The 13,995-nt window shown below is 38.7% G+C and overlaps 1 protein-coding gene across 1 annotated transcript in view; it reads left to right on the forward strand.

Moving 5' to 3' along the window:
* The first annotated feature begins 10,058 nt into the window (after window positions 1-10,058).
* NPAS3 (neuronal PAS domain protein 3) overlaps window positions 10,059-13,995 on the forward strand; it is a 250,929-nt gene continuing 246,992 nt past the window's right edge. The window contains exons 1-3 of the mRNA XM_018565151.1: window positions 10,059-10,094; window positions 10,755-10,814; window positions 12,012-12,058. Of these exons, the coding sequence (XP_018420653.1) occupies window positions 10,059-10,094; window positions 10,755-10,814; window positions 12,012-12,058 (143 nt within the window). The remainder of the gene's footprint in view (window positions 10,095-10,754; window positions 10,815-12,011; window positions 12,059-13,995) is intronic.

Genomic DNA, 13,995 nt, shown 5'->3' on the forward strand with positions numbered 1-13,995 from the left:
AGTTAAAAACAGGACATATAATAAAAAAGGTTTAACTCTTTTACATTACAAGAACATCTGCAACAACATATCTGGTTTTAGTATTAAGGTTTATATTCACATTGATCCTATGATCTACAAGAACACCCAAATCCACTACATTGTTGATTTACCTCCAAACCGAATGTTGCATGCATGTTTGTAGCCCCCAAGGGCATAATTTGTCCATGTTAAACCACTTTTTCTGTGTAGGCTCTATTTACTCTCCATGAAATGCCTGCTAATGACACAAATAACATAAAGAAAAAAAAGAACACTGAGGACATGGCGTTGAGAGCTGCATGATTGCATCATACAGCTCATGGGTGGGGCTTTCACTTACAGGCAGGCCAACCATGTGAAAACAGCATTATCCAGCACTCCTTTCTTCTTTTGGAAAATGATTTGCATATATTTTCCAAAGTACATTACCCGAAGGCTGACAATCTGTACTTTGCACACCAGTGAAAGCATTCCTGATAGAATGGTCAGAAGCACCTTTTGGAAAGGGCTTTTTTCCCGTTCATTATCGCTATTGAAAAATCTAGTCAATAAAGAGCACTTCCAGACAACAGGTGAAGCCAGTCATTGAGCTGCTAATGCTGCTGCATCCTCCATCACCGGTCACATTCAGACTTCTAAGGCAGGTCAGAATCTGGTTGGTGGCTATTAGGAATTCAGGCTTTTTTTGTGTGTAAGAGGTATCAGTGGGTGTTCCAGTATCTCAGTAGACATAAGATTCCTGGCATAAGGAAACCTGATGGACCGTTGCAGTTATCCCAGGGGTGGACAAATTAATATGGAATTTGAGAGCCAATGTGTCTAATTCAAGAACCAGCCGGTTATTTAAGCGCCAGCTCAATTGACAACAACTAGAGAACACTACAGTAGTTAGACACCATAATTGTTAAAGAGCAACGGCTACCTGCTTTCCAAGATTTGTCTAGCCCTGAGTTAAATTATGTCTGGATGAGGAGGGGTAGGGTTGCTCCCTGAATGCCCATCAAACCTTAATTATAGGTTATAAATAAAGGGTACCTTAAAAGCTTATCTAGTGTGTATCTAACTATTCTTGAAAAAAGATAACAGAACTTTATATACTTTTCTGGTATAATTTAGTTAAAAACAGGACATATAATAAAAAAGGTTTAACTCTTTTACATTACAAGAACATCTGCAACAACATATCTGGTTTTAGTATTAAGGTTTATATTCACATTGATCCTATGATCTACAAGAACACCCAAATCCACTACATTGTTGATTTACCTCCAAACCGAATGTTGCATGCATGTTTGTATATTTTTCTGGTATAATTTAATTAAAAACAGGACATATAATAAAAAAGGTTTAACTCTTTTACATTACAAGAACATCTGCAACAACATATCTGGTTTTAGTATTAAGGTTTATATTCACATTGATCCTATGATCTACAAGAACACCCAAATCCACTACATTGTTGATTTACCTCCAAACCGAATGTTGCATGCATGTTTGTAGCCCCCAAGGGCATAATTTGTCCATGTTAAACCACTTTTTCTGTGTAGGCTCTATTTACTCTCCATGAAATGCCTGCTAATGACACAAATAACATAAAGAAAAAAAAGAACACTGAGGACATGGCGTTGAGAGCTGCATGATTGCATCATACAGCTCATGGGTGGGGCTTTCACTTACAGGCAGGCCAACCATGTGAAAACAGCATTATCCAGCACTCCTTTCTTCTTTTGGAAAATGATTTGCATATATTTTCCAAAGTACATTACCCGAAGGCTGACAATCTGTACTTTGCACACCAGTGAAAGCATTCCTGATAGAATGGTCAGAAGCACCTTTTGGAAAGGGCTTTTTTCCCGTTCATTATCGCTATTGAAAAATCTAGTCAATAAAGAGCACTTCCAGACAACAGGTGAAGCCAGTCATTGAGCTGCTAATGCTGCTGCATCCTCCATCACCGGTCACATTCAGACTTCTAAGGCAGGTCAGAATCTGGTTGGTGGCTATTAGGAATTCAGGCTTTTTTTGTGTGTAAGAGGTATCAGTGGGTGTTCCAGTATCTCAGTAGACATAAGATTCCTGGCATAAGGAAACCTGATGGACCGTTGCAGTTATCCCAGGGGTGGACAAATTAATATGGAATTTGAGAGCCAATGTGTCTAATTCAAGAACCAGCCGGTTATTTAAGCGCCAGCTCAATTGACAACAACTAGAGAACACTACAGTAGTTAGACACCATAATTGTTAAAGAGCAACGGCTACCTGCTTTCCAAGATTTGTCTAGCCCTGAGTTAAATTATGTCTGGATGAGGAGGGGTAGGGTTGCTCCCTGAATGCCCATCAAACCTTAATTATAGGTTATAAATAAAGGGTACCTTAAAAGCTTATCTAGTGTGTATCTAACTATTCTTGAAAAAAGATAACAGAACTTTAGAAGTGTGTACCATTTACAGTGTTCTGTAATAATATACAGTATATTTTTGGAAAAAAGAAGAACCGTTGAATATAAAGTAACAGGCATAAATTCTAAACAGGAATGATGCATATTGCAAAATCAAAATATTTATTACAAGTTTATAAAAATCACAACCTCTGCAATATAGATTATCAAAATGTTGTTTTTCAGCGACCATCTGATAAAATCTAAGTGGTGGTGGCAGTCACAGTACATGTGTATTATTTTAAAGCTTGTTAAACTCCATTATTTTGTTATAACCCAGCCTTGACTTATAAAAATTATTGTAAATAATGAATAAAATAATGTAATAGAAATAGGTCACTGTGTCTATGAGTTCCCATTGACGCACATCACATTACTTTTCCATAGATAAATCTGGAGAAACACCCAGTATGTACCTAATCCAAGACCAAATTAAATTACAAGAGATATCGCAAACGATTAAGGTATTAATATGGTACTGTAAAATTTCCATCCATTTCTGATCCTCATATATTCTGTTCTCCAGTAGAAACTTAGGAAATACAGTCCCAATCACATACATAAAAATTCTTTGGATAATAACCATGATCAAAGGAAACTGGATGTATTCATGTAAAGTGATTCCCTTCTCTTGCAGTGTGTGAGCAAAAACTTCAAATACACAATTGCTAACACACAGAAATCAAAGTACGTAATAAAATAACTGAGAATAGAAAAAACTGATCCATTCATGGTAGACAGTTGTATTTTGCAGGTCCAGCTGATGCATTTCTATCATGGGATAGATCAGAAGAATGTATGGCCTTCTAAAACAGTATACTCTACTTAAAAAATGACAGGGAAATTTCCACATAGGTAAAAATTTCAAGCTTGTCAAGTCAACAGGTTGGGCTCAAGCCAGAGCAAAGTCAAACTCAACCCCAGCCAAAAGTTTTTATTTTTATTTTCTTAAGGGCAGAGTGGGAAAAGCTTTAACTTTTTGCCCAGTTTTTTTTTTGTAATGTGTTCCCGTTGATGAGATTTCCTCTCACTTCCAGTGAGGAAATTTTTAGTAGCCTGGGAAGGGTTATAACTTGTAAGAATGTTTTCACTGGTGTTTGTGCCTTCCTGTCTCAATAACAACCTCCTCACCTTTTCCTCTACCAGTGTGACACATATGGGAAAGGTATGGGAAAATCTCCCAGTGTAGTCACTGGAAAAAAAAAACCCTGCCAGAATGTGTAAACCCTGTTCTATTCAAAACTAAAAAAAAAAAATAAGAATCTTGGCTGGAGATAACTTTTTAGATTCATCAGGTCTAAACCATGTAATGGATATGTAAGGAACATAAAGAGAGACTCACCAGACTGCTGTTCAGAATGTGCAGAAACTCATACGTGTAAATAAAGTAGTACAGTATTAAACTCTCAAATATTTTTTAATTAATGGATCCAGATCCAACAACTATACATTTCCTGGCAAAGTACTTCTTTACATGTTTGCCCAAGCACTTACAGTCATCATGTTTCCAAACAGCTCTAATTCTTTTAGCTTGGCTTCCTTAAACTTCCTTTTGAGCACAAGATCACAAGCGACAGTACAGTCTCCTGCAGCTGCCCATATGCTAGGTTGGAGAAGAGAGGAAGCAAAGGGGAGAGGAGTGTTTTGCCTTGCTGTGCCTGTGTGTTTGTGGAGACACACAGCTTATCTGAACATATAAGGGTGGCTCCATAGGACCTTCAAAGTAAAAGGAACCACTCTCAAACCGGATATTAGGTCGAGTGCTCAGTGGACCAGCTGATTCTGCAGGAAGCTAAAACTTTGAAACATCAAAAAGCAGCGTAAGTGATTTATTCAGCATATAAAATAGCTTTAAAAACCTTTTAACTTTAATATCACTTTAATGTGCTGTAGAGAGATAAGAAGCTAGTGAGTAGTTCAGTCTTTCAGCATCCATTAGACATGCCCTATATAAAGCAAAAATATTGTCTCCCATGTCCTGATGCCACTCTTCTTCTATATATCTAAACAACAGTTTCATTAGCTTAAAAGCAATCTACGATGGGCTCCACTTCACAGTGGAAGGAAAGTTGGAGCTGAAATTCCTGACGCTGAGAAGCATTAGGTGCATGTGAAGAGTACCGGACCAAAACTACAGACCTTCGTCCTGCTGCTACAGACTGGAGTTTTTTTTGCAGAAGCTTTACATTCCAGCTGCGGGCTGTACTATTGGTCTTTGCTCTATCTTTGAAACCTCTGGTTTCCACTTGGTATATATTTGGGATGAACCAGATGTGGTAACCATCTTGTGTTTTACCTATAACATACTTAGATAATGTTGTTGATGGAGAAGCAGAACATCGGGGATACTGTGTTGTGGAACTGCTTGCAATGGGGAAACCCTGAAGGTGATCACTGTAGTTATAGTGGATTTATAAATCCATCAGCTAAAAACTTGGTGTTCTTTTAATTTTGAGTGATCTTATGGAGTACATGTAGGGTGTGGATTTTATTAATGGATTATTATAACATTTTCTTAAATGCTCCAACATTTATATACTATATATTGGGGATGTTCAGATACCAGTGCTGATACTTCGCATTTTCCCAAGAACTACCAGGGTTGCACTGGTTGCAGCCGGGACCTAGCTCTGGCGCACTACCACTGTCCTGAAATCATCAGTCTGTAATGTTTTATAAAAACTGTCACATGACAATAAACAAAAATGTATCAGTACTTGTATCTGTGAGTACTTGGACGAGTATCAGTACTTGTACTTGAAAACAATATATATCATGCATTAAACCAGGAATGCACAAATCCCAGGAGATCCGTATGTTCCTGAAAAATGTCAGCTGCCGCCTAACTTTTGAATTATTCTCTAATCTAGTCTTGGAGCTGAAAAGGTATCTGTACATGTACTTGTACCGAGTACGGTACTTGGTATCTGAAAATCCCTACTGTATATGGTGAGGCTATGATTTATCTTTGCAACAAAAAATACATATTAATGTGTTTTTGGATAAAACCATTGTCTTGTGATTGTAATTACAAGTAAGATTTCCTTTATCATTTGATCATCTAGATGATGACAATTAGGTGGCCTTCATTGCAGAGGTATGGCTTTTATAATGATTTATATAATAATTGCATAACATTCCTAATTCTTGATTAGTAGTCATGCTGATCCTCCATATTCCTGTAATTACTATTACTTTGTTATGTTTAGAAACACTTTTTTATAGTTTGGGATATTTGTTATTAATTTTACATAGCTACATATCTACATATGGGACTACTGTCTAGTCCCTTTGTGCTTATTTTGACCTAGCTATTCTATTCCATGTAGTGTAGTAGATGCTTGGGACCAAGGGAGTCAAAGGCTATGTGCGTGCAGGCCCAGCGATGCAATTCCAGCTCTTTGCAAATCAAGAGCCTAATGAATGGCAGGAAAAGATCTATTTTGAATTCCTTCATGACTTGTGCAGGGGACCTCATTATGAAATGGGAATTCTACTGTAATTAAAGCAGCCTTGAAGTAAAAAACCATTTTGGGTATTTTGTAATATTGAAAGAACATAGCCTGTGTCATTCATTTATTCATTGTCAAGGCTGCTCTGTTTACCCAAAAGACTATTTATTATTTTCATTAATCATAAAATGAAAAAAAAAAAGGAGCAGTGCGTTTTCATTATTGTAGGACTTGTTTTTCGCTAGTGACATACAGATCAGTATTGCATCATGGAAACTTCCAATCAGCATTAGCCTAGAGCATTACCCTAGACAAGTTACAGATTTAACTAGGCCTGTGTCTGGAATTACTATTTTCTTCATACCCTGCATTTCAAAAACCTTTGTTTATTTCCCGTGGAAATTGTTTGATAGGATGGCTGATGTTTAAAGGGTTGTCAGAAAAGATAGCAAACCACCCAAATGCAGTACTTGTATCAAAGCTGCTATGCCTATAGGAACTCTTTCCAAGTCAAACTAAACCCCACTAATCACTAGTTACGTCTAATTGGCCAATGTAATCTTAGAATAAAAAAAAAAAAGAGGAGCTGTATCTAAACACCTAATGTTGTGAAAGCTGCCAGTGGTGAGGGTGGGTACAGACATGGTGCACCAATGCAAATCAGTTCTGAGTGTCAGATTTAGAAGACAAATTTTTGAATACATTTGGAGGTCTACGCATCTTTGTCTACACATCTTTGTTATTAGAAACTAAAGAAAAGTGTTTTGTTTAGAGCAGAGCTTTCCTTTAGTAAAATATTTAGGAGCACAGTTAAATCTTCATGGATAGTTTGTCTTAACAGATCCTATCCACAGTCCCAGGTGAAGTCATCTATATCAGTCTCCAGCTAAGACCTCAGTGTTCTGTGTGCTGATTTATACGTAAGGTCCTTGGGAACTTAGAAATGATAGCCAGACCTTTTCCCACAAAATCTTGCTAATGGAAACCTGTACTTCAGAATGTAAACTTTTTGTCTTGGAATGCTAGTTATAGGGCTTTTTTCTTGATGCAGAAGCTTTAATACTTTCAAAATCACTCATCTGGAACAAGTCAGAACCTCTTAAGCCAACAATGGGTGATAATAGCATGCTCTGCTTTTTAAGAGCACAAAAACATATGTCAGTGCGTGATAGAATGGTTTGTAAAATTACCTGGTATACAAGTCAGATATTTTAAAAAGGAAAGGGAAATTGAGTGTTAATGGAACCCCAAGCATAGGATTGCCAAAAGTTGGGTACTAACAGTTTTTAGATGAGGGGAATTCTTCTGGTAAAGACAACCATATAAAAGGGTATGTCCACTCATTTCCTGCTGTGTCTCCAAGACAGAAAGTCTAGGCCAATCTCCTCAACTGGACAAAAAAACTGATACAGGTTGTAATAATTACCTACTCTATCCGAAACTAAAATAGTTTTTGTTATAGGTATGCTTTAATGCTGCTGGCGAAAGTATATGATTAATGTCAGTATAACATATTTAGGTCTTCAACGGCTTGAACACCCACTGCTTTTATGAAATGTAAATGATGGAATTGTAAGAGTTAAGCTAGTTATATATTTCTTACCAAATAATTATCCACACAAACCCCACTCAGTTCAATGGAGTACTAGTTATCACTCGGTGAAAGATTCCTGATTATCTAGCCAACAGCTAGTGAAAATCTAGCAGCAGAATATGTCTACTCTTAAAAACTACTGGTGTAAGAATGGATCCGGCTAGTAATGGAGAGGCTGTCCTCTGTGTCTCACTTTCTTTTCAATATATTCCAAAGCCAGTAATAAGGATTATTTAGGGTTTAGGCCGGATACAGGAGCAGAATACATTACAATAGTGTGCACACTGGGGATTAATATGAGAAGACTCCAGGCTGCTTTTGATGACTTTGCACTCATAATGCCAGAGAAATTCTTTGAAACACAGAAGACATAGGGATTATGAGGGCGTTGAGGCATTACAACAGAAGCCGCAACCCGACAACTGACACTACAAGCCCCACAATGCAGCAGTGCACATGTCCTTAGAGCCGTGCTGAAAGTGTATGATACCCAATTATATTTATTCATCAGTACATTGCTAACTGATTTGTGATCTGGATCTTTTTCTTAGAGAGATTTATATGAGGAGTACTGTTTAAGATACAGGTTAACAATAGCAGATTTCTTGACTTTTTATTGTCAATTTACGGATTGGGGCTTCATTCAAAATTAGCCACATTTGCCAATACAAGCAGCTCCATTCAAGGCATGTTTGCGGCCAGTTGGTGGTAGGGTCATTTTTTTAATGAGTTTGGCATACTCGGATCGGTGAATAAACACATTCTTTGCTATGAATCTACTTTCTACTATTTAGATGACTATCCATCTATGTGTAGATTTAATTTGTTCTACCTAGATATTTTTTGAAATAAGTGAAAAATGCCACTTAAAGCCGAACTCCATCCAAAACTTTTAATTAAGTCTTGGACAGAGTGGGCATGGGTTAAAGCTAGGGATGCACCAATACCAATACTAGTATCGATATCAGTGCCGATACGGAGTATTTGGGTGAGTACCCGTACTCACCCAAATGCTCCAATGCCTAGCCTGATACTTCCTGTATCAGTTAATCATTCACTTGTGACGAGAGAGCATGGAGCCGACTTCCCGGCCAATCAGGAAGCCGAGCAGCGTGTAATGACGTGCTGCCCGGCTTCCTGATTGGTCGGGAAGCTGGCCAATCAGGAAGCCAGGCGCCGTGTAATGACGCAGCACCCGGCATTCTGATTAGCCGGGAAGCCGGCTTCATACTCCCTCGCCATCTCATGATGAGGGAGCATGGAGCCGGCCTCCCGGCCAATCAGGAAGCAGGATGCCGCGTCATTACACGTGCCCGGCTTCCATGATTGGCCAGCATGCCAGCTCCATGCTTTCTCGTCACATAGTGACGAGAAGCATGGGGCGGCTTTCTTGTTAATCGGGAAGCCGGGTGGCGAGTCTTTACACGCTGCCTAGCTTCCCGGCTAATCAGGAAGCCAGATGGCGAGTCATTACAGGTGGCGAGTCATTATGGGGCTTCCTGTACTCGGTAATTGGTATCGGCGAGTACCGAAAAAAAATATCGGTACTCGTACTCGGTACCAAAATACCGGTATCGGAGCATCCCTTGTTAAAGCTACTGATTTTATTGCTGTCTGTGTCAATAAAGGGAAGACATGTGTTAGATTTAGGCTTTAAGAATAATGTACATACTGCAAATGTTAAAGCTCCTGTATACCTTGCTACTCTTTAGTTCACTTCCTACCTTCATAGATGGACAATCTTACAACTGTAAGGAGGGCAGGAGTTTGGTTGTTGTTGAGACAGCTGTTACGCAATGACTTGCACTGGTTTCCAGAGTGTGCTTAGATGAAAGCAAGTAAAATCTTTAGCTAGGTACAGAAATGTACAGCTATCGATAAAAGGATTATTTTGTTTGATCTATGCTGGCAATAGACACTAGAGAAGGGCTGGACATGCGAATGATCTCCAACCTTCTCTGGGAAACGTCCCTGTCAAGAGCTTCTGACTGTATCTTGGCATAGAGGATAGAATGGATAGAGGGTAGAATGGGGAGGTGCTCTACAGGTACATCTGGACATTTTTTAAAGGGAAACATAATAGTGTTCAGGGAAGATTATCTAAACTGCACTGAAGGTAATTTCCAAGCCCTGTCTGTGGTTTCTGTAGATGCCACATATACATAAAATCTTCTGGGATTGGAAGACTATTGTCTATGGGCATGTTAATCACTGTGGGTACAGAATGATTAACTAGCAAGCTACTACGCTAAAACAAAAATAACCTTACACTGCACACCTCTGATAATATATAGCACAATTCACACATTTCATGTGATCAGCTCTGCTTCTGAAATAAGCACATCACTTTTTTAGTAATGGTCAAGACATGTTATTCAGTAGCCTTTCTAAATGGACATAATACCATACTAAATCATAAAAATCAGTAAATGCCATCTATAAACTAATTTTTTATAACAAGATTTAAACAAACACTTTGTGAAAGCAGCTGATGAGTTTGGACCGACTTACCTTACGCCCATATATCTGGAGGAGGTTTTTCCTTAAAAGCTAGATGGACGCCTCCAAAGATGGTGTTCTGGAAGAACTGGTATACCAACTAAATTCTGTTATAAAATAGTAATATTTAACAAATATTATTATGCATCTGGACACATATAATATGATGTCACTTGGTTATTAGCTCTGCAGTTTACAGAGAACTAGCGACATCCCATATTTGTTTGTAATAGATATTGACTGTATATCTGTCTGGATATCTGCCATATTTGACCAGCAGGAAGTCTGTAGGAGAGCAATGTCCATCCTTGGGAGTGTTCCAGCTTCTTTTTTGTTGGATATAGTCTAATTTAGCAGTGGGGTTACTGATCATTATATTGTCTAGACCAGTGACACCATCTCTAAAACTCTTTAGATGAGTATAGGTCTAAACAAATAACAAATGGGATAGGGAAAGCTCAATGAAGGCCACTAGCCTACATGAACTTTAGCTGACCTTAAGCTGTCTTTTTCCACATCAAAACCATATTGGATAATTAAAATAAATGTATTGTGATGATGAAGTTTAATTTATGAGTATTTATAGTTACAATAAAGGGCCCCAGGAGTTCAGCGGTAAACAACTTCATATTTGTAGCGGGTCAATTTACTAAAGGGTAAGGATATAGAGAAGTGCATAGCTACCTAGGGTTATAACCTGCATTTTGCCTCTCCTGCCTTATGTATATCATTTGTTTTTCTCTCATGGCAGGGGAGCCTCCAGGCCTATCAGCGCATGTCCCGTCCCCTGTCCTCCAGACCTCAACCTAAGGTACCTCATCATTGTTTATTGTGGGGAAGGATGTAACGTTTAAGTTTGTGGCACCCACTTACACTAAAGATTTACCTTACTTTTACATTAACAAAAAGATTGACAACTGACTTAAATAACCCCTGGAAAAAGGCATGATTTTAAATAAAAATATACCTATTATATTAGGAAATCGTAAGGCTGCAGTAAAATGGAACAAGGAGGCTATGTTCAGAATTGTAAATAAAATTGGATGTATGTTTCAGGAACGGGGAAGAGCCACGGCTGATATTGGGGAATATTGTTCCTGCAGGCTGTAGGATAGGGTATAAACTCAAGCTGTAGAATAAGGCTAAGTATCTGATCTATCATGGGTAAAAACATGCATAGGTCTATAGAGACAAGGTTAATCAGGAACAAGGAAAATTATAATTTTCTTTTTTATCTTCTAGCTTATACAACTCTACACAAAAAAACTTACATTGTCTAGTGTGTTCCTTTTAATAACATTAGGTAGCTACCACCGGTACTGTGCAGTGAGCATTTTCTATTTTAATGCAGCATATACACTGAGTGGCCAGTTTATTATGACCACCTGACTTTTGTAGGCAAATTAGCTAGTTAGCTATAATTTCGCGCTGAAGTTGCTAGAGGGCCAGGCCATTATAAATAGGGAAGCAGGTTGTTTACCACGACAGTAGAAGTTATTTTTTTCTGAAGATATGGGTAAACAACGTGATTTAACAGCCTTTGGACGTGGGATGATTGTTGCCGCTCAAGCCATGGAGCGAGTATCAGCAAAACAGCAGAATTTGTTAAATGTTCAAGAGCAGCTGTTGTTAAAGTGTTTAAAGACTGGACTGTCAGCCGAAAATCTGGGTCTGAAAGTGCGAATTGTGGCCGTCAGCGACTAGTCAATGTTAGGGCAGAACGGAGAGCGGCAAGACTGGTACAAGACAACAGAAGGGCAACACTGAAGTGTCAGATTCCCCGCATCACCTTTCAACATCTCGTGGAGTCACGAGGCGGCCCAACGAAGTCATCTCGTGGCCCAACGAAGTACTGATGGGGTGGTCATAATAATCTGGCCACTCAGTGTAGATTATACCTTCCCCTACACAGCACATTACATCTATGACTAAATAGAGACGCAGCAAATAACATTTGCTGTATGCTTATGAGTACTAAGGAGGGGTCAAAGGGGTATGCTTGTCAAAGTGTATAAGCGCATGTCCCGTCCCCTGTCCTCCAGACCTCAACCTAAGGTACCTCATCATTGTTTATTGTGGGGAAGGATGTAACGTTTAAGTTTGTGGCACCCACTTACACTAAAGATTTACCTTACTTTTACATTAACAAAAAGATTGACAACTGACTTAAATAACCCCTGGAAAAAGGCATGATTTTAAATAAAAATATACCTATTATATTAGGAAATCGTAAGGCTGCAGTAAAATGGAACAAGGAGGCTATGTTCAGAATTGTAAATAAAATTGGATGTATGTTTCAGGAACGGGGAAGAGCCACGGCTGATATTGGGGAATATTGTTCCTGCAGGCTGTAGGATAGGGTATAAACTCAAGCTGTAGAATAAGGCTAAGTATCTGATCTATCATGGGTAAAAACATGCATAGGTCTATAGAGACAAGGTTAATCAGGAACAAGGAAAATTATAATTTTCTTTTTTATCTTCTAGCTTATACAACTCTACACAAAAAAACTTACATTGTCTAGTGTGTTCCTTTTAATAACATTAGGTAGCTACCACCGGTACTGTGCAGTGAGCATTTTCTATTTTAATGCAGCATATACACTGAGTGGCCAGTTTATTATGACCACCTGACTTTTGTAGGCAAATTAGCTAGTTAGCTATAATTTCGCGCTGAAGTTGCTAGAGGGCCAGGCCATTATAAATAGGGAAGCAGGTTGTTTACCACGACAGTAGAAGTTATTTTTTTCTGAAGATATGGGTAAACAACGTGATTTAACAGCCTTTGGACGTGGGATGATTGTTGCCGCTCAAGCCATGGAGCGAGTATCAGCAAAACAGCAGAATTTGTTAAATGTTCAAGAGCAGCTGTTGTTAAAGTGTTTAAAGACTGGACTGTCAGCCGAAAATCTGGGTCTGAAAGTGCGAATTGTGGCCGTCAGCGACTAGTCAATGTTAGGGCAGAACGGAGAGCGGCAAGACTGGTACAAGACAACAGAAGGGCAACACTGAAGTGTCAGATTCCCCGCATCACCTTTCAACATCTCGTGGAGTCACGAGGCGGCCCAACGAAGTCATCTCGTGGCCCAACGAAGTACTGATGGGGTGGTCATAATAATCTGGCCACTCAGTGTAGATTATACCTTCCCCTACACAGCACATTACATCTATGACTAAATAGAGACGCAGCAAATAACATTTGCTGTATGCTTATGAGTACTAAGGAGGGGTCAAAGGGGTATGCTTGTCAAAGTGTATCTTACATTTTTTAGAAATAAAACACCTCAGATAACACACAATACGAGGCAATCAATTATATTAATTGACAAAATTAATAAAAATTAATATATTAAGAAATATAGGTCTACTTAGCCATAGGCAGAGGTGCCCCAGCTTACGCCAGCTACGAATTGGACCTGAATGATCTCTACATTTTAGTTTTCCCATCAATCTTGCCATGACAGTTGATGAACAGAGAAGATGGGCAGAGTTTAACAACTTGCATTTTTCATAACCAATATATATATAACAGATTGCTGCAATATACATTATGTACTATAGTACATTTGTTGTAGGTGCTGGTGATTCTTGACTTGGAGGCTTTGGCACCAGAAACAAGTTAAAAAGCATCTTCCAAATTGTTCTTTACATGTAACCTGTCCTTAACTGTTTACCTAACACTTAACTTTCCCTTTACCCAAAAACTTGACTCTAGCCTAAAACGTACAGTTACCCATTGCGCCTTTGCGTGTGATTTAACGATAAAAGGCTTCCTAACCCTTCACTTACTTTCCACTACAACACTAAATTAATCCCTAAAGCTGAACATTCTACCAGGTGCATGTGTTTTACATTACAGGGAATGATTACCCACCTGAGGCTGTTTAATGAATGTCACATTCACCGCTCTACATGACTAGACAGCCGGCAGCTCCTGAAGGCAATATATACCCTTTTCAATCATTTTATTGATAAATGTAATCGAGCTTGACC

This window comes from Nanorana parkeri, unplaced genomic scaffold, assembly GCF_000935625.1.
Source record: "Nanorana parkeri isolate BGI_ZX_2015 unplaced genomic scaffold, ASM93562v1 scaffold819, whole genome shotgun sequence".
Classification (NCBI taxonomy): Eukaryota; Metazoa; Chordata; class Amphibia; order Anura; family Dicroglossidae; genus Nanorana; species Nanorana parkeri.